Source organism: Perca flavescens, chromosome 11 (assembly GCF_004354835.1).
Source record: "Perca flavescens isolate YP-PL-M2 chromosome 11, PFLA_1.0, whole genome shotgun sequence".
Lineage (NCBI taxonomy): Eukaryota > Metazoa > Chordata > Actinopteri > Perciformes > Percidae > Perca > Perca flavescens.
In genome coordinates, this window is record NC_041341.1 from 28,012,785 (window position 1) to 28,034,687 (window position 21,903).

The 21,903-nt window shown below is 41.4% G+C and overlaps 1 protein-coding gene across 3 annotated transcripts in view; it reads right to left on the reverse strand.

The window, feature by feature from the left end:
• Positions 1–21,903, reverse strand: part of fn1a (fibronectin 1a) — a 34,927-nt gene that overhangs the window by 12,599 nt on the left and 425 nt on the right. For 2 of the 3 annotated variants that reach the window (XM_028590351.1, XM_028590349.1), the window contains exons 2-25: positions 20,786–20,911; positions 20,491–20,628; positions 19,989–20,120; positions 19,626–19,763; positions 18,963–19,121; positions 18,137–18,334; positions 17,819–18,001; positions 17,104–17,280; positions 13,343–13,498; positions 12,808–12,936; positions 12,473–12,616; positions 8,555–8,676; positions 8,204–8,369; positions 7,613–7,798; positions 7,242–7,370; positions 6,935–7,024; positions 6,622–6,816; positions 3,757–4,035; positions 3,199–3,462; positions 2,698–2,792; positions 2,137–2,305; positions 1,893–1,979; positions 1,318–1,509; positions 384–656 (exon numbers count right to left, since the gene is read on the reverse strand). In XM_028590351.1, coding sequence (XP_028446152.1) covers positions 384–656; positions 1,318–1,509; positions 1,893–1,979; positions 2,137–2,305; positions 2,698–2,792; positions 3,199–3,462; positions 3,757–4,035; positions 6,622–6,816; positions 6,935–7,024; positions 7,242–7,370; positions 7,613–7,798; positions 8,204–8,369; positions 8,555–8,676; positions 12,473–12,616; positions 12,808–12,936; positions 13,343–13,498; positions 17,104–17,280; positions 17,819–18,001; positions 18,137–18,334; positions 18,963–19,121; positions 19,626–19,763; positions 19,989–20,120; positions 20,491–20,628; positions 20,786–20,911 — 3,927 coding nt within the window. The remainder of the gene's footprint in view (positions 1–383; positions 657–1,317; positions 1,510–1,892; positions 1,980–2,136; positions 2,306–2,697; positions 2,793–3,198; positions 3,463–3,756; positions 4,036–6,621; positions 6,817–6,934; positions 7,025–7,241; positions 7,371–7,612; positions 7,799–8,203; positions 8,370–8,554; positions 8,677–12,472; positions 12,617–12,807; positions 12,937–13,342; positions 13,499–17,103; positions 17,281–17,818; positions 18,002–18,136; positions 18,335–18,962; positions 19,122–19,625; positions 19,764–19,988; positions 20,121–20,490; positions 20,629–20,785; positions 20,912–21,903) is intronic. The other variant, XM_028590350.1, reaches the window with a different exon arrangement.

Genomic DNA, 21,903 nt, shown 5'->3' on the forward strand with positions numbered 1-21,903 from the left:
TAAAAGTGAGAGAACAAACAGCGTTTGCATTGGGAGGCAAAATAAGCCTCAGTATGATTAAACCCTGCAACTTAAACCAGATGGTCCTCACATACACATACACACACACAGGATTATTAAACTGACAACACAGCATGCTGTGCAATTACATCAGCAGCTTTAAAGGTTTGCTTTACGGAGCCATGTCTTAGGGTTAATAAGAACCGTATTACATTATATAACTCACCACACACAATGTAATGTGTGACGCACACGCAGGCAACTCTAGTAAATCCATCTATCTACCTAAACGATAGTTGTGACAGTTCTGTATTCGTATTTATAACCGAATGGCTCTTCCAATCAGAAAATTTAATGATTTTAGTAATAAAAGGACTTCTTACAGGTCTGCTGAGTGACTGTGGTGGGCTCGCTCTCGCCATTCTCCGTCACAGTGATCACACTGATGTCATAGTCGATACCGGGTTCCAGTCCGTAGACAGTATAATGACCAGTCGTTGGCAGAACCATGTCTTGAAAGATGGGTACACTCTCGCCGGCTGCCACCACTGTGATCCTGTAACCAGTGATGGCCGTGGTGTTGAGCGGTGACCAGCGGAGACTGATAGAGGTGTCGCTCACGTCCTTGAAGGTGAGGTCCGTCAGCTGTGGGACTTCTGGGTAGGTGGGAAAGAGGATTGGAGGGAAGGGGTGTAGGGGGGGAGGGGGGAGAAAGAACAGAGAAAAGACAACAGAAACACCAAACAAAACGAGAGGCAAAGGCGGAAGGAAAGGGGTTGGACACGAGGGCCAGAAAGAGGAAACCGACAGACAAAAAGACAGGAGCAGTGGTCAAGGCGAGCAATGGAAATTGTCTGCTTCCAGTAGGGTGAGATACTCAACATATCACACCAATGGAAGAGCTAATGCAAGATAGCTTTCCCTGGTATATATTGCCATATAGTTTGGTTTCAACTAGTGTTCAATAAAGCTTCTCCATTGAACATTCTTAATATATACATAGGTAATATAGCATTAGTGTTGCATGAGTTAGAGCGGTAATGCCAACAGAGCAGAGCTAGTATCTGTTACATGTTGGAAGCTAATGTGTTATTTTGACACATTAACTTTCAACATACTATGTTAAGTTAACAATGGGGACAGTTATCTCTTACCTGTCTACACAAACGTTTCCCTGACAATATGATTAATATATGATTAATATGATGAGACTCCCTAAAGTGATGGTTCAGTTGTATTTCTCGTGTTGAACATCCATTCCCTATTGTCTCAAAAACCCATTAACCCCCCAGGATTATGAGCGGACCTCTCACTCACCTGGTGTAATGGTAGTTGATATAGGAGTGCTCTCCATGTCATCCTTAACAGTAACAACACTGATGTTGTATTCCACTCCTGGACTGAGATTCTCCAGGGTGCAGGAGTTCTGACCTGCCTCCACAAACTCCTCCACACTGTTTCCTTGCTGCCCATTGGTGGGAGTGCATGTCACTCTGTAGCCGGTGATATCTTGGAGGGAGAGAGAAAAAGAAGGAAGATTGACATGGGGTGGGAGGAAGAAACTGGAGATAATGCATCAATATGTACAAATTACATGCTGAGGAAAACCCCCCCGCCTATAACAGAATTACTTTTTACTTTGGCATTTCAATGGAATTTAGAAAATGTCACAGCGACGAGACTGTAGCTCACTGACGAATGATTCAAACAAAAAGGAGAGTAATCAATCAACCTACAACCAACTTAATCAAGAACGCACAAAAGAGGCATACTATTAAGGTGTTAGTTATTTGTAGTGTTCAGTGTGATTAAATCTTTTGATTTTCAAGCACACCTAGGTAGGTGGCTATGTGGCTGTGTGTGTGTGTGTGTGTGTGTGTGTGTGTGTGTACCTGGTGTACTGGCCCCGTTCCATTGGACAGTGAGCTCTCCGGTGCCTGGGTTAGACTCCAGGTTGAGATCAGTAGGAGGAGACAGAGCTGGAGACGAAGAAGAAAAAGATGAGTCAGAGGAGAAAGAAGTGTCAAAAAATACATAAAGCCGAAACATTAGGGGGATCAAAGAAAACAGCAAGCAACGAAAGGATAACCCGAATAAAAAAGGTGCCAGGGTCAATATTCATTGGTTTATTCTTACGTGTGACAACACGGCGTGTGACTGGGGTTCCCTGCTCGTGGCCGTTTATTACTGGCTGGACGCTGTATGTGTACTCCACTCCCGGAGTTAGACCAGAAATGTAAATACTTCCTGAGTCAGAGGTCACGTCTCTGGGGGCTTCTCCGCCCTGGCTGGGATGTACCGTCAACTGAAAGATAAGTGCACACAGTGTCAGAGAGACAGCAGAGAGCAAGACATGGATCGTGGGGTACAGGAGGTAAAGGTCAGAGGTCAGTGTTTTCCCAAGAACATGGAAGCCAGCAGAACATTCTCATCTCTGGTGTGACATATTCTGACCAATCACATTTAAACCCTGAGGTCTGTAGTTCCCATGTTATCTAACTCCAAAGGGGCCGACACTAAACCAAGAATAACCGGAATGTGCTTTCCACAGCAAACGGAAGAAAACAATTTGCATCCGAAAACCATCACACAATCCAGTCGTTCATTTAACAAAAAGGGACAGAATGGGAAACGTCAGCTTTATGAATATGTGGGTATAAAAACACTCTGTATGTTATGTATTAGCAGAGAGCATACCTTGTATTCAATGCGGGGAACTGGAGTCCAGGAGATTATAATGGAGGTGTCAGTCACATCAGTGCTGAAATGAGGAGCGCTGCCCATTGGCAGGTCTACAAACACACGGAGAGTAAAAGTGTTTTCTGATTAGTTATTGTGTCACAGTATGTTAAGACATAAGCACCCCAGCGTGAAGACTGACATAGGCGTGCATGCATAATCAGAAGATTGCACCTATCTTTCCACTCAACTGTATCCATAATGCAAGGATCCTCTACTCATCGTAAATCTTGGTTTTTGAGGGCAGAAACCATTACTAATATTTTTGGATTTATTATAAGATGACCATTGCCAATATGTTGTGCAGGTATTCTACATGAGACATGTAACGTGATACTTTTAAAGATCATACCCTCACTTTGTAAAACAAATCCTGATCTAGGCAAACACATGCACCCTTTGAGCCTATGCACAGCGACCACACAGCTTTAAACCCGTTCATATGCATCAGACACTCACTAGTGGTAAATACAGCGGTCTCTCCTTCACTGAGTGTGTTATCTTGCTCGGCATGTAGCGTAGCCGTGTACTCAGTATCAGGCTTCAGGTTGAGAAGTGTGTACTGAGTAAGGCGGGCAGGCAGGCGCAGCTGCTTGGGGTTAGAGCCCTCAATGGAGAGGAGGAGACGGTAGCCTGTGATTTTGGCACGAGGGGCAAACCACAATATCACAGCACTGTCCTCCGTCACGTTGTTGAAATGGATATCTGTGGGAGCATCAGGCTCTAAAAAAGAGACATCAATAAAAACACTTTTAGATGTGGACAGTTTGATTTAAAAAATAAATAGAGGACCATACCAGAGGTTTCACGTGTTTTAGCTCATTATATAAAAATCACATACATAGTATATATTAGAGACAATCATTCTTCAGAGCACACCACTTTCTTTCTTTTTCTTTTTTTCTTATCCTGTTTCTGTGCTGTTTTGCTGCACCTTTTTTTTTATATTTATCTCTAGTTGAGACTTGATATTTTGTGTCATTACCCTAAAGACATGAGGGCATCTGTCATACTTACTAGTGGTTTGCTCCCCAATAAGTGGTAAACTTTCCTCTCCATTGTGAATGGTGTAGACGTGGAAGCGGTACAGTGTTCCAGGCTCTAGGTGTGACACTTCAATGTAGGAGTTTTGACTGACAGGCAGGGTCATCTCCGTCTGCAGGGAACCAGACTCATCAACAGGGACGGCGGTGACCCGGTAACCTGAGACGTCGCTGGCTGGGCCGGACCAGGTCAGAACAATTTTTTTATCGGACACCTCGAAGAACTGCAGGTCTGTAGGAGAAGTAACTTCTTCTGTGGACAGGAGAAAAACAACCTAACATTAAAATTGGAATTCTTTAATATCCATTTAGATGAAAGAAGTCATCATAGTGTTTAAGTCCCTTATGTAACAGAAAAGTTGATGGCTGCTAAACCAGGTAAGGTATGTTGAAATTCAATTAAATTTAATTCTATGACATCATGGCTCTTTGATAAGTCATCTTTTATGTTGCAGATCACCAAAGCCCCACACAGGTTTATATATACATAATCATATTAGTTGTATAACACAATTTCTACAAGGAATGTCCAAAATCATATTTTGGACAGACTGGATGGCAGGAGGACACATACGGACATTGTTGAAGCAGTAAAAAAGAGCTGGACAGAGTGCAAAGAAAGAGAGGAGAGAGATCTTGAAAGTCTTGATAAGACAATAAGGAAAGGAAATAAAAAAGAGAAATGAAAAGAAAAGAAGTGGAGCTGTCTATATCGATTAACCTTTCGTCATTTTGAACCTTGATATACTAAAGTGCAGATGCAAAGTTTAAAGTGACTCCGTATATGCCTTGCTCTGGATTTAGCTCAGACAACGTATGTGTAGACAGCAGCCTTGGTCCATTTGACATAGTGTACATCTACAGAGGGGGATTCACTTGGCTTTCCGAAGATAGCAGCACACACTCTTAACGAGGTCACTTATCTATATTCTATCACACAGTCTTTACACACACACAGACACACAGACACACAGACACACAGACACACACACACACACACACACACACACACACACACACACACACACACACACACACACACACACACACACACACACACACACACACACACACACACACACACACACACACACACACACACACACACACACACACACACACACACACACACTTTTCCAGCATCTGCTCAACAGCATGTTAGACCTGGCAGACTGAAAAGTTTTACATAACTCCAGTCAGAAAAGGAGTGCAACAGCTGTGAACTCAATGACTTCACTTTCCATTGGAAAACTCTTCACTTCTCGTATTAAAAACTGTAAACTTCTACATAAGAAGTGTGACTAGGCCACAGGATGACTTGCAGGTTGATTCTGGAGGGTGCCCCTATGACAAGAGTAATACGTCAAATTAATTCATACATACAGCAGTCAAGATCAAATTAGGATCAAAATCACCTAATAGGCAGATTTTTGGTCGCAGCACACCAACTCCTGGTGCTAACGTCAACATAGGACCAAATATCCCATAGCGTTTTACTCTCTCCATCTTTGTTCCAATCATTATATAGTATCTGGAGGAGTTGTGGGTACTTTCAAAGTGCCAGAAATAGTCTGCCAATACATATTCGACTATATCCACTTCCGGGATTGCTCCGGTGCCGCAGGAAATGGAAATTCCGCCAGATGTATGTATATTCTGTTTCCTTCCTCTTTCTTTGTGCTGGAACTATGGTTAACAGCTCCTCAGATCTCTGCAGGGTAAATCCAGACAGCTAGCTAGACCATCTATCCAATCTGAGTTTTCTCTCACATGACTATTTTGCAGCCACTCTGTGCGGAGCTTAGCGCCATGACGATTGTGATTGGTTTAAAGAAATGCCAATAAACCAGAGCACGCTTTCCTCCCACCCCCGAATGCTATGTGGAGTAGCCAGACCCTCCTTGAGAGCTCTTTGGAGGAGGGTCTGGCAAAGTGAGACTAGGGGTAGGTAAGATTTTATTTTTTTAGGTTTATTTTTTTTTAGGTTTATTTTTATCAGTTGTTTATCATTCTTAAAATAAGGAATTCTAAACATTTTAAATGCATTTGTTTTTCAGTTACAATATTGTTAGTAAAGCAGACATTGATGGTACAGTGCTGTGTTGTGCTTCTTTATATAGCTAGTTTTTTAGAATTTCTAATGAAAATGTGTTCTCGTCAAGTGGTAGTTGGATGAAAAAAATATTTAAAACGGGATACATTGTTGAAAAAAGATGAGAGCCACTGCCTTTGAGAACCACTGCCTTAAGGCCATTTTTTGGTCGCAGCAGGTCGCTCGGCTTTGGCTTGGTAGCGTTGCATTTCCCCTGACTCATTTCCTGGTTCTCCTTCTCCATAAACAACGTGAAATCAAGGAGAACTAACTCCTTAACTTTTCCTGCTCCAGATTTCCCACCGTGGTCAGAAAGCACAGGGGAAACACTTTGTTTCTCCCACTATGACCCACACACACACACACATGCCGGCTCAACGCACACACCAGTTCACAAGTATAACATCAGGCCACGTACGTAGTCTACGGCGAAAGCAGAACCATAAAACAGGATTTAAGCAACTAAAACCTGAACATACACATATGGAAGAAACCATACTGACTTTACATAAAAAATAAAGACCCAAATATTAAGAATTGCTTTTTCAGGAATTCATCCAACTGGTCTTAACTTTGCCCGACACTCTCTTTCTCTCACTCTCGGTCTCATTCCCTCTCTAGTTTTCACACACATACACACACACAGAAAAAGCAACCTTACTCAGCTTACCAAGTTCAACCTTTCCAAATAACAATTGTGTCCCCTTTTTTTTTTTTTTTTTTTTTTTACACATCTCAGTCTTTTACCTGGCAGTGGATCTCCAGCGGTGTGGACCTGCACAAAGATAGGCTCACTCTCCAGGCTGTCCTCCACAGAGTAGATACTGACATTGTACAACTTCCCAGGTAGAAGGTTACTCAGAGTCACAGATGTTGCCGTGTCAGGGAGAGTGAGCTCAGTGCTTTCACCTTCTATTGATGGCGTGTAGACAACTCGATAGCCTGCATGGAGAAGGAGACCACACGGTTCACTGTGCATTCGGGGACTGTCAAAGATGAATAGGCAGGGGTTCAAATTAGCAACAGAATGGTGAGAGATGTTGGCTGTGACATAGCATACCAGTGATGGGAGCCAGAGGTTTGTTCCAGCTGATCACCATGGAAGTTTCTCCCACGTCCTCCACTTCATGCTCAACGGGAGCATCAGGGGCTATGGAACAAATGGGGTTTAGGTGTGAGAAGGAAAATTACAACCACTGCTTTTTTTTAACTGGATTACATAATTTATAGTCCCTGGCACATGTTCATTAGGCAGCTTGCAGGTCTGGGATTCAAAACAACATTTCAGTCTAGCAGCTGCAACGTTTGTGAGAATGGTAAGAACATAGAAGAAAAGATAGGAATATAAAAGGTATGTGCCTACTGACCAGTGGTTTGTGAAGTAGTAAGAATTAGGTTGTTCTCTCCGCTATCTGTAATCTCATAGACGTTAACAGTGTACTTCCTCCCAGGTAGAAGCTCATTAATGTTCACTGAGGTAGCTGTGTGGGGCAGGTCTGATAGAAAAAAAACAGATTGTATTAACAACATAGAAATATTTTGAAGCAGCTTTTTTATCTCTGACAAATAAAGGGTACTGTCTTGGTAAAAATGTCTTGAAATCAGGCCAAAATACAAATCACAATATGTTTGCCGCCATCCGTACAAAACCCAACTGTATTTTTCTGTATGTTTTCATGTTTATATATATATATATATATATATATATATATATATATATATATAGATATGCATTTACCTAGCACCAGGGGTTGTCCAGATGCCTGTCCCTGCTCACTGAGTTCATACTCTATTCTAAAACCAGAAACTGTGTCAGAGGCAGAAACCCAGGAGATGACAAAGCTGCTGGAGGTAATTTCGGTCACAGACTCTGAGATGTCAACTGTAGGCGGAGGTTGGGTGGTCTCGCCTTGTGATGGCGCCACTACAGGAGAAACAGACAAAGACAGAGATGGAAAATAAGTGAGTTGGCTACTTGCTGCCTCTGAGATCAGAACTGGCAACAGGACACTCTGGGGATACAAGTTTTTAAATCTCAAAGTTGGTTAAATAAAGTTAAATTTCAGGAGCCAAACTGATTTTTTTATTATTATGATTTTTAAGAGCACAAAATATTGCCATTTCATGATGTTGCAAGCATATTTCCAGAGCCCTGTCTTCAATATCATCTTTTATATTTACTTGGCAAACCAGTGCACATTAAGCAGTGATATGCACAAAAATATACCCATGCCTAAACCAGCTTGCATGGAAAAAGAAGCCACATTAACTGTCAATACTGTTGGTTAATCAGCGATGTGGCAACTAAGCCAGCACGGAGATCTGTCACCTCCATAATTAGTAGTGAAGTCAAAGCGCGTGACCTCTCGGCGCCCAAACTGCAACACACTGATTAGCTGACCCTCGTAGGTGATGCCCGGCTTCAGACCAGAGATGGTGTAGGAGTTGAGATGGCCAGGGATCATCACCTCTCTCCATGGGCTGTGAGTGTTTTTCTGTAAAACGCAATGAAGGATGTTAGGAAAAAAAAAAAATAGATGTATTTTAAAGCTTAGCATGCAGAACAGGAGTTGACTGTTGGATATGTCAACAGTGGCCGCGTCAGCATCAGATCCTGTGGAGAGATGCAAGACAAGGCATCATTTCTTTGTTAACTGTAAAGCTCAATCAGGAAACTCACCACTCTCCATTTGAGGACGTACTGGGTGATGTGAGCAGACGATGGGGCATTCCACTGAATAGGGTGGGAGTTGGGTTGGTTTCCAGATTCAGTTATGATCACCTGAACGGGACGATTACCACCTGAGAGAGAGAGAGAGAGAGAGAGAGAGAGAGAGAGAGAGAGAGAGAGAGAGAGAGAGAGAGAGAAAACAGAGAGGTAAGCAGTTATTCAGAACAGACCAGGAGCTTCGCTGTCTACTGTAAAGATATTATCATAATGTGATATATTGAGAAAAAATTGAACAGACAGAAGGAAGCATTTACACCGTCGTAAATATCAAATATCTTAGTTAGATCTTAACGTTGGGAGGCAAACATGGCGAGATACTGGCTCTTCTACAATCTGAGAAATTTCAGAAACTTGCAGTTTTACATAAGCCAATTTAACAGTACATGAGTACTTGGGAGTGTGCTGCAGCATATTGCTGAACAGAACACAGAAAGAGTGAGGGAAAACTAGCACGGCCCTGTGAGATTCCAGCCCAGATTTCCACAGCTGGGGAGAGGGAAGAAGCCCTTTGCCCTCCTTTCTCTTCTCTATTTCATCATGTTTCTAACCTTCACGATCCTCTTGCTGTGGAAATGTTTCATTAAATGAGCAGCATTTAGAGGACACCTTACAAACAAAAAGTGCAAATATTGTGGACTAATTTCACAGGGAGACTGCTCCCTGTGTTAATGTTTTTTATTCCCTCATACTTTTCTTTGACATTTTTTCTTTAATCTTTTATCTTGAAACTCAGGATTTCTACACTTTTGACATTACTGCAAACAGCAAACATCATAAAACTCAATATGGTATAAGCTGAACAATTCAGCAATCTTTATCACAAGGGTTTGTCATGGAAACACTTGTACGGCCTCATGTGATTGACATGATTAGGTTTGATAAAACACTTGCAGAAGCATCACAGAAAGGTATATGACAAAGCTCTTTAAACAACATGCATCCAGTAAAAAAAGTATGCTGAAAAGTTGCCTCGTTGAAAACGATACAGCCAGGCTGATAACAAAAAATCATGGAAGTTATTGTGCCGTATAAGCCCATTTCAGTCCTAGAAACGTGGGTTTCATTGCCTGGAAAACCTTGTGGTGGAGAGTTTTGTAGTTGACAGGAGCTCAAACATGTGTATTGTGTCATTACTACATCTGACAGAACTCTGGATTCTTTATTGTGAAAAGTTGCACTCCCAGCTAAAGTGTGTCAAGTTACCAGACAATGGACGGGACACACAAGTTAAATATATACTGTATATATATAAACAAAAGGCTTAGCAGAGAACGAAAAATGATATTGGCAGAAACTTGAAATTGAAGTTTCTGGTTACTGGTTTTGGGAATGAACAAAATGGTATGGAGTCATCTTTAATGTAAACAGAAGTCATGTGGCAAGCAGACTCCTGACATAAGCTGTGCTGATAAAAACTGGTAGCTTCTATAAAGAACTGAGGTTTTCTAACCACTTTTCCAAATAGCAGACCTGTAATCAAAGTTTCTGAGCAAGTGGCTCGGTTAACCAGGAGTTGCTAGCAGATACACGAACCTCAAAAACAATCTGGGACCAATTACTGCCTATTACAGACCCACAGGCCACTGGCGAGGGTAAGGGTTACATCGAATCACATGTGGGATGCAAATGGAAACGGATGCACACTTGCAGTGGATGAACTGCATGTGCGCACACACACACACACACACACACACACACACACACACACACACACACACACACACACAATCTCCTAGCATTAAATACACTCTTACAAGCATACACATACATGCAGACATCCCCTTTACTTTGCACACACAGACACAACATTGATTCTTGATACAGACAGATGGACCGCAAGGTTGTGATAAGGACCACAGTAAAAGGAAGTAATGTTGAGGGTCATCCGAATAATAAGAAAAAGATTAAAGAGTAAATTACACTCCAGACAAGGCAAGATAAACGCAGACGGCAGAAAAGAAAACAACTTTTTTTTCTTTTCTCGAAGATCTTATCAATCTAGTGCTAAATCTGAGACTTATCAACTTAAAAAATACTTCACTTGGGTTTTCCATTTTTACCTTTTATGGTGTTTTACCCAGCCAACTGACTTAGAGTCTGGCTTTGCCTCTTGCTGCCCTTAAATCTTTGCATGCTGTATTTTGTATGGCTCGCCAAACACACACACACACACACACACACACACACACACACACACACACAGTTCACAGCTGGTTGCTATTATAGCCACTTACGGAGGAATAGTGCCCTGCATTTTCTATCTCCCGTCAACCTGCTTCCCACACAGAGCAAACAAGTACTAGTTCAAATGTTCCTTTACGTAAGATTTGTCAAACTTCAAATTCTGTTTCCATTAGCAAAGCTTCACAGCCACACTGATACTGTACATCATTATCTTACAAAATCTGTGAGCTTAGAATGATAAGGTTCTATCTCCATTTAGGGTAGTTCTGAGATATTGAGCATCAACGTTTTTACATCCCAGCTGGCAAAACTGTTATGTAGTATAATCTACTATTAATAACTAACTAACAAAATATTTATTTTACAAAAATAACACCACACGGGCATTAATAAACACCTAATGGATCAGATTATGTCAAAAACTCAATTTCGACCAAAAGTGGAGATAGAACCTTATAATTCTAAGCTCACGAAATAATAAGAGGAAATGGGTAAGGAATGGGAACATAATTACATGTTGTTTTATTGGGGGATGCCCTTCAAGAAGCTTAAGAACGTGGTCAGTTGTAATGACAAAGGGGGCAGAATACTAACAAGTCAACAACATAGTATGTGAAGAAGGGACACAGACCTATGCAGGAGAGAACTTCTACGTCAGGACAAAACTGTGAGAAATTATCATCTTCTTCTATCTTATTCTAAAGATTGGTGTACAGTGATGCTGTCTAGCCAACCTTGGTTTCAAGTCGGCAGGAATGAGGTAACTTAACCATCAAGCCTGCTTAATGTTGTGTAATGAAGCATGACTTTATTCTAAATGATACTGGCTAAGGGCTTAAACTCTAAAACATGAGGTTTAATTTAAAGTGCTTTCTAAAAGCCACAAAATTGAAAACGGTTGTTCAACAGGCTTTAAAGGTGTGTGCATGTGTGTGTATACACACACGTGCACTGTGGTTTTTTGTACAGCTGTGGCAACAGCACAGGGGATGTACCGCATGCTAGCAAGAACAAAGGCTCAGAGTAGGGGGTGTATCTGTAAAACAGGAAATCACACCCCCTATCATTTCTGTCTGTTTTACATCAAAGTCAAGGGCCTCATTTTCAAGGTGACTTAAACAAATAGGTTTCACTACAGGAGTCGGAGTGCAATTTGTAAAGTTAGCTCACTTTACCATCAGTATTACCGAACACATCCTTACTGAGGATTAAATATCTATTTTACAGCTACTGTGGACATTTTGGCCATCCTTTATCATGTACAACGCCAGAATTTATATAGCCATCAACCTGGCTTTCCTATTAAGAGACCCAAAGCTTAAACAACTTACTACCACTAAAATGAGATGGTGAGAGGTGCCACTAACTCTGTAACAGCAGTCAACATAATAAAATAGGACAAGAGACTGAAACAGGACCAGGAGTCAAAGTGACAAGATCGCGACAGGACTTTTTTCTGAAAAAGTTGACTAGGTGGAAAAAGTTATAATTTGTCATTATAATAAGGATAACACACTAATGTTTCTGGGCGGGAAACATGTAAGTTGACTTGCAACATTTCCCAGCAAAGCCTTTTACAACCTAATGTCAGAGGCATAGTTTCAATAGCAAAATCTCTTGACGGCTTGACAATTTCCTTACGTTATATACACTACATTGCTGAATGTATGTTTAGCATCTTACCAGGGTAGGACTGCTGGGGCTCGCAGCTGAGCTCTCCAATGCCGTTGCCATAGCAATAGCACTTGTACATGATTCCTTGGATGACTTTATCCCAAGACTCTCCGATCTTATAGAAGGCCCTCGTCTCCGGCTCCTGGCACTGATCTGAGGGCAGAGTCACATAAAACCAGGTAATGCAACAGGGATCACTGGAGCTGGCACTAATGCTTCTCCCCTCAAATATGCAATGCAGACGAAAACCAGTAGATAAACAAAAAAAAAGGATTAGACTAATACAAATTTGAGAGTTAGGAAACACTGACAAAATGGTGCAGCCTGTAAGATGGTAAACTCACCGATGGCATCACACTTCCAGCGACCACGCCCCTGTCCAAAGCAGCTGCAGTTCATCGTGTAGCCCTCCTCATGTTGTTTGGTGAAGGTTTGGTTCACCTCATAGGTCAGACCATCTACAATACACTGGTCTGCAACAGACAAAAAAACGCAAATATATGAAAACATGCAATGTCATGAAGGAGAAAATGTTAAATGAAACTACTTTTCTAAGTACTTCACTGCTTTTGCAAATCTGTTCTTGTGTGCTCTTTCTGTGTGTGTGTGTGTGTGTGTGTGTGTGTGTGTGTGTGTGTGTGTGTGTGTGTGTGATGCAGGTGCAACTAAAGTGCAGGTGGCCAGTCTCACCTTTGACCTTTTGGCAGGTGAGTGATTATATCTCACGTGACCTTTCACCTTTGCACTCTAATTATTACCCCACACACATACAGACAAAAACACTGCCACGACAGCAGCTCGCAATTACCTTTTCTTTCTCTATGTAACCTGTCTCTCACTGTTACTATCACGCACACACACACAAACACAAACACACACCTTTAATCTGGGAGTAAGCAACACAACTCCATTCCCCTCTGCCATTGCCGATACAGGTACATCGCATCATGTGTCCCAAAACATCGTGCCGTTTGTCCCATTGGTCTCCCACGCGGTACATCACCCCTTCATTGGCCGTACACACTTCTTCATGGTCTAGAAAACACAGGACAAAACCAGTTACAAAAGCACATCCTAATATGTTGTGATCTTCATTCAATCTGACTCCAGTATGGAATTTTGGGCAAAAACTGGAACAAACCCATTCGCAACTTTAGTTGAAACTACAAACCAAACTACACCACATTAAAGATGCATCCAAACACATCATGCAAACCTTGTTAATAACACAAGCGGCGCGTAGCGGCTTCGAGATAAAAGCAAACGAAGTATGATGAAGGATTCCCCTTGGAGATCACCGATTCTACCCTGCAATTACTACACACTGTCACGTCTGTGGAGGATACAACCACCACAGAACACCTGTGTCCATAGAAACGAAAAAGATTTTCCTAAATCGAAAGCCAGAAACAGCTGTCTCGTGTTTTTATGTGTATTAATGGCTGTGTGTGTTCTCCATATGTTCTCTGGTCATTAAAAGAGCGAGTAGTGTTTAATCAGGAAAGATAGAAAGTTTGTGAATGTGGTTGGGACAGGCAAAGACCTGTCCTATTTGTGTGTGTGTGTGTGTGTGTGTGTGTGTGTCTGTTCTAAGTATCTCCCTGCTTTGCAAATCTCTCACTGTTTGTGTGTGTGTGTGTGTGTGTGTGTGTGTGTGTGTGTGTGTGTGTGTGTGTGTGTGTGTGTGTGTGTGTGTGCGCTCTAAGTACCTCCCTGCTTTGCAAATCTCTCACTGTGTGTGTGTGTGTGTGTGTGTGTGTTTCAGTAGTAAGACTGTTGAACAGAGGTTCTTCACATTACTGGTTATTTTAGTGCATATTCTAACCTCTTTTGTTGAGTGTTGACCTGTATCTACATTTAAGGAAGGAGCAAGAGCAGCAGCAGAGCTTACAATGGTGGCAAAAACTAGCATTTATTGTTAAAACACATGAGTCAGTTGCAGACTAAGTGACATTTCTTAAACGATGGTGCTGTAGAGCTAGAGGAGCAGACAAAGCTGATATGCATGCATGCCCATGTGCATATCTGTTTAACTCTCCATATAGGGTAGGGAGGTAGAGGTGGAGATAAAGAGCAGATCTGCTGTCTTGGAACGCAGCCCGGACTTTTCCTGCCAGGCAGAATCTGGACCATCTGGTTCCTGGGAGTAAAGATCGTTTGGACTTGGTTTGGTGGCTATGAACAAAGGCTGTGGCTTGGGGCCGAAATAAAGGGGACATGGTATAGAATAGTCCTGAAACTGGGCAGTAGTTTAAGATAAGTTAATTTAGCAATTTGAATGAGTATGTGCGGGTGAACTAAATGTAATCCATAAGATGCTATATTGTAAGTAATCATAACAATCTTTCTCTTTCATATTCAATTCAATTTTATTGTCATTGACATAATGTGCAACGACATATGTACATATGTAACAAAATGTCGCAGATAAGACATTTTTGGTCTAAAAATCATTATTTAAAAAAGGTATGTGATACATGTTATATAAATGCAATCCAAGCTAATATTCCTGAAAGCCTTAGTCAATGAAAAAAATCCAGGTTTGTCCAGTATGGCTTGGGTTCAAAATGATTGGAGGCCATGTCTGGGTGTGTTTTTACCCCATCCTTTCCAGTTGACTAATAGCTGAAGGATGATCTGGTGTTTTTCACAATTTAAAGTTTAAATTTAAAAGTCTATTCTCCAGACATGCTTTATAACCTCTTCAAACTGTTAAACCCCTGATTGTGAAAAGGGACTGATGAACAGGGTCATGTTTTTGAGTGTCACAGAGGTAGAGAGAAAACAGTGGATCTAATCATGTAAATGGTGCAGTTAGCATAATGGAGGTGGAGACCGTTGCACTGCCATCCCAAGAACACATGGCAGACACCAGATAACCCTATCCGGCATCTTCCCGGAAGATTGCCACAGGTGGAGCAGAAGGGGCTCCAGACTATTACCGTCCTTTAAACACAGCCATTAACATCTCAAGTACCTTGTTTGTTTTGACAATCCCTGTGAAGTCATTAATGTCAGTATCAAAGACCCCCTGGTGCTTTAATTGCTGGACTGACACTCTGACACTGGCTAAAGGGCATGAATGCTGTTTGCTGCTTTTTTTCCTCTTTAAATCTTGACAGGGTATTGTTAACGACGGGGTGTCGGCCCAAAGGTGGGTCCCAGGGCTGAAGAAGGCATAAAGAAATTCTGAAGAAAATTATAGCTTTTAAAAAAAAAAAAAAAGAAAAAGAAAATCGTAAAAATCAGTACAATCCACCATCCCGTTACATTTGATGTACTTGTTAATCAAAAGGAATACTATTCCATAGGCTATTTTCATGCACACGTGTCAAGTCTTAACTTCTGCACACAGCAGAACCCTTTGACTTCAGATTAGAGTTGAACAAGTTTCAAATATTTGAACTTTTTAAAAAGGATCCCCCATCTGTCGTGCCACAGTGCATGCCAAAATACAAAAGATAAATTCTTATGAAATAAAATAAATCCAGCGCTCCATGTTTCTTAGTATTCAAAGACTACTTACTATCTTAGATTAGTCCTATAAATGTTTCCACTGTGTACTATCGACATTTTACAGTCTGCTGCCAATCTTCTATCAAGGATAGGATTTCCTTTAAATTAAAGCTTCCTATTTTTTGGATATTGAAATTGTGTCACCACATTTGACTGCACTCAAACCGTGCACACACTAAATTCATGCAAAGCCCAAGATACTGTAAACCTCAGTGTTCATCTTCATGATGGTATGTTTAAAGATATTAGCTAGCTAGGATCCGCCTTTAAAAAGACATTCACAGCCATTCAAAGACATTTGTTGTGACCACACAGTTGTGTTTGTTTTATATGGTTATAGCAATACCCGCCATAGTTATGTAGTTCTTAAATTAGACTATTAGGTTTATTTGGACATCAACATGCATTAGCTCCGATATCTAAATAATTCCTCTAGTTTGTCATAGTTTTACTCATTGTTTAACGGCATGTTGGTATCATCATTACCATTTCATTATTCCTTCACAGACATGAGTGCTGTGTCAATGACCCCCTAGTGTTTCACTGGCTTCAGCCTCTTTTGTTACCCATGGAGACTTAATTGACACCGATACAACACATTTCTTACAAGGCAATGTCCTCAATGTGAATTTGGCTACAGTTTAAATAAACATTGTAAGAACTGTAAATTAGATTTTGTCTGTGCCAACAGCCCTCACTGCTTTTTAACATCACTCTGACAATAGCTTTTATGTAAATTTAATAAGGTTACACATCAAATCTTTTCATCCTCAAAGAATGGTCTTAATACAAAGGCCATGGTATCTCGTTGATTCAGACTGGGCGGAGATACATTTTATTTAAGACTGGGAGGGACATTGCAATTAGCCGTGCTAATCACGTTGGTGGCCCCCATGGCTAGCAAACTTTGTTGAAAAACAACCATTTTGAAACTGATGTGAAGAATGTAAAAAGGAGTTTTAAAAGTTCCATTTTTTTATGGGCATTTGAGTGACATTTTAAAATTTATTTAGAATAGTATGGCCTAAATCTGTTTTCAGCACCACACGACTTCAAACAACACCAACACCTCCAGCCCCAACATCTCTCCCTTTCCTCTCTCTCCAACACATGCAGAGACTTACCAGCCATAGGACAGAACCCAAAGCGTTGTTCTGCATCATAGTCTGTTGTGGTGCCGCACCACTTCATGCCGTCTCTACGTCCATCTGCAGTACAGTCAGTGTAGTTTCGGCCATTATAGAGGTAGGGGAACTGGCACAGAGCACCGTTAGAATTACCGCCTCGGGTGGCCACAATTACTGTTAAAAAAAACAAAAACAAAAAAACACACACAACCATATAAATTGTAATCACTATGAGTTATCAATATCCAAACCCCAATACAGCTCCTTTTTTTACATTTGCATGCAACTAACGCTAGGCTAGCTGCCATCCCCCCCTCCAAGTTAAATCTAGCAAGTGTTACGTATCTGAGAAGATTTTTCTCAAGAAAGACTTGCCACTGTTTGTCTTTCTGAACAGCAAAATGAAACAACCTACTCTCTTTTTTTCAAATGTCAAAATGATATACAGTACTGTTACAGTGTGTTAACATTACATACCAGTGATATATATATATATTATATATATATATATATATATATATATATATATATATATATATATATATATATATATATATATATATATATATATATATATATATATATATATATATATATATATATATATATATATATATATAAGAACAATTGCTCATCCCTTGTCAACAACCAATTTAAATTTGAAATTCCTACACAATTCTTGCCTTTAATAATAGGCAACACATCTACTCACCATGCTTCTCTGTACAGAAAGAATATTTCTGGTCTGTCTCATAGTCGGAGGAGGTGGAACACCAGAGCTGTCCATCACTGCGTCCATCCGAGATACAAGAGTGGTAGGTCTTCCCCTTGTAGACAAAGGGAAACACACAGGGCTGACCTCCAGAGTTGCCACCATACACTGGAGCTGGTCCATCTGTGTGAAGACAGAAGCACACACAAATACAGTAAATATGACTAAACATATCCTTTTGCACTCAAAATGCATATACAATTATGGCCACTATTGATGAATGCTGTAAATTTGTAAGGACAAGGAAATATCTCTTACCCCACTGTTCACAGCTGACTCCATTGCCAAGACAGGTACAGATCATCTGCTTGGTTCCCTGGTTCTTCATCCAGCGCTGGCCGATGAAGTACGACAGTCCTGCATCTGTCCGACAGGGTCCCTCCTGGGCATGCTCAGGCAGAGTGGCAGGCTGGTAGACCACAGGCTGGATGTTAGTGATCACACGAGAGCCAGTGCCTGGAATGTAAAGTCGGATCCAGGTTAGGGGTAGCTATGTTATCACATAAAAACTTCCAAAATTAAAAGATTTCGTGATAATGTAACTCAAACATAACATTTTTCAGTTTCAGTTCAGTTTTCAGTTTTCAGAATTCAGTTAAAACAACAATAAATATCTCCGAACATGCAACGGTCACTTAAAGAAAAGGTTTATACATGACTTCAGCTGAAACAACATACAGTTATGTGTGTTATACTGTATAATGTACACAATGAAATACGTATCTGGCTTTTATTTCGACTGAAAGAGGACTGCACAGGGTTATTAACATGTTCCATTTGAGTTTTTTACTGTCCCCGAGTCACAACGAGCATACATTTCTGTCTCACACCTAATAATCACTTTAAGCATATTTCTCCCACTGACTTTCCCATGATGATTTATTCCTCTTCATTTCCCTGTTCCCCTTCTCTCTCTTTCTCATGAGCTCATGGTCATGAGTTACAAGACACATCTTTCTCACTTCAACACTTGGACACTAGGCACTTCTTATCTCTCCCTCCTCACAGCATCTGTCTCTGGTATACATTCTTCTCTCCATACAGAGAGCAGGAGGAAAGAGACGGGGGTATTATCATTTCTCACCCAGGCCGGTGGTGTGAAGTGAAGCATGTCGCTCACACTTCCACTCCCCTCGGCCGTTCCCTGTGCAAAGACACTGGAGCGAGTGGCCTCGGGCGTCTGTCTTGGTCCAGGTATCTCCAATACGGTGGGAGGTCTGAGTATCCTGGTCGTTACAGCGATCTAGGAGAGAAGTGAATGAGAGGAATTAATAAGAAATAGATGGAAACTGGGAGACAGCAACGTGGTCCTTTTGGGTGGGAAACTTGTAGGTTAATGTGCAGAGTGCATGTTTTATAGCCTGCAGTGGTTCTGTGGGGAGAAGTTCCTCCTGGCCTCCAGCTGTTTCCATGTTTGTGCCTTGAGACTTTGTTGATAACATGCATGATAACAATGTATTGATTACCTCCACTACAAACGTGCAAGGCCACCCTGAAGTCTTGCACGCGACAGCAAGCCAACAGGGAATAACATTCCGTTTCACCCGTTACATCAGCCAGCATCATTAAGTACTGGTCTTAATTGGAAACACAACTGGTAAACAATTCCTCAACAGCCTGTTCAAATCTTCCAACAAATCATAAGATACACATTTAGCGAGAGAGTAGGAAAAAGGAAACATACAAAAATTGGGGAGGCGATAGTTTGATAGATGGAAGAAATAAATCAAGGTTGTTTTTTTTTTACTTCTGGAGGTGCATGTGATGCGTCCACTTCCCTCTCCCAGACAGGTGCAGTCCACCACCATCCATCCCTGGTACGGCTTCTCCCATGTCTCCCCAACAACATATGATGTTCCCGCCGAGTTGTCATAGCAACGCTCAGCTGCAGGGAACAGAGACTCATGAGCTACTAAATACTTTTGTACGAAACACTCAATACAAAAATACCCTAAAAGTTAAGTCTATTTATTAACCGCCTGTAAAACATAGGAGAATGAGTAATAATGATAATCCATCATCCTAAATATACTGGCTTACTAAATCAGCCGGTTTTCCCCATCACGTAAATACAGTCGTCTGTTAGTCAGCGGCTGTCTGAATGACTCACCGACAGGTTTGCAGGTCCACTCTCCCTTGCCGTTACCCAGACAGACACACTCCAACATGTAGCCTCCCGTTTCGTGGGGTCTCCTCCAGGTGTCACCGATCTTATATGAAGCTCCACCCTCATGACAGCGGTCTGGGTTGACAGAAGGGGAAAAGGATGATTTTAGACAAGAGGTCCATATGCCTGGGTGTGTTTGCACAAATAGAAATCAAAAGGAAACGAAACACACACACTCAGACATCTCTCCCATTATCTAACCACCCGGCTAAGTGCTAACAGCTGCACAGCACCAGTTGCTAATCAGCTGTGGAGAATATGGATATTAACCCGTTTACTGGCCTCAGTCTGGCAGACCAGGATATACACAGAAACACTGGAGCTTGGATGTTTTGTCTGTGGTTAGAACAGTTAATGGCAGTGGGGCAGCTCCTTGTAGAGCAAGCACTCACAGAAAAACACACACACACACACACACACACACACACACAAAACACAAACTTACTGCCGATGGTGCAACTGATCTTGCCCTTCCCTGATCCAATACAGGTACAGTCCCAGATCATGCCATCCTTGGGTCTCTCATAGGTTTCTCCCACATTGTAGGACTGCTGGTTGATCTTATCGAAGCACGTTTCCTCTGCTAGAGAGAGAGAACAACGGAAAAGGGGTATGTTGTATGTTTTTGTTAAAGGATGAGGGAAATTAAGATGGATTGGTGAGGGAAATGATGCAAAAGATGGGATTTCTGGACACAGTTAAAAAAAAAAAAAGAATGAGACCATTACACACATACTAACCTTCAGGTTTGCTTTTACACTTGATGCCAGCGATTCCATGGCAGGTACAGACCAGAGTACTGCCCAAATACTGCCGTTCCCACTGGTCATTAATACCATAGAACTGACCGTTCTCTCTACAACCATCTGACAGGAGAGGGGGAAAAAAGAGAACAGAAAACAAATACAGCTGATGAGATTTTGGTACCAACTAGAATCAGGCAGCAGGAGGTCAAATAAAACGCACCTCCTCCCCTTGCTCCTACACTGAAAACACACACAGTGTAGGGAAAATGTGAGCGAAAGAAAACCCACTCCACCCTCACACACCCACAAACACTGTACCTGGTTACCATGTCCTTCTTCAAAATGGAAAGACAAATGAAGACACTGGAAAATGGGCTATCCCTGACCATAACTACAAAACATAGACCAGTAAAACACAGACCAGTATCAAAAGACAAAGGTTTTTGCTATCCCAAAATAAGCATACCCTAAATAAGAATAATCACTTTATTGTGGGACAAGACTCCACCCATGTCTGTGAAATTGACCCTGGATGTGTTGACTTGACTTCAAAGGCCCCCAGGGCTGAGTAATAAATCAGTTGCAGAGTGGAGAATTATATCCACCTTTAGTCCACACACACACACACACACACACACACACACACACACACACACACACACACACACACACACACACACGGCATGTTCTTTGTTAAAATCTCATGACTTTTTTTCACTTTAAAAAGTGAAAGAAGAAAGACTTTTTATCTTTTTTCCTCTCTCTCTCTCTTTCTCTCTCTTTCTCTCTCTCTCTCTCTCTCTCTCTCTCTCTCTCTCTCAATCCAGTAGTGACTCCAAAATCAGAGATCAACAATTATGTATGCTTTTTGTGGCACAAAACTAATATATGGGGTTCCCAATTGTTTTTATTGTAAAATAATAAAACACACCCGAGAGACTACAGGGACACGACCTGAAATGTAGACAAACATGTAGACATAGTTAGGTATGACTTGACTATGTCTACATGTTGCTTTCCATCCCAACTAACATGTCAACACACGATCGAAATGAACAATAATTTCATTATTTACCCTCAAACTCGCAGAAGTTCTGGTTAAGGAACAATTT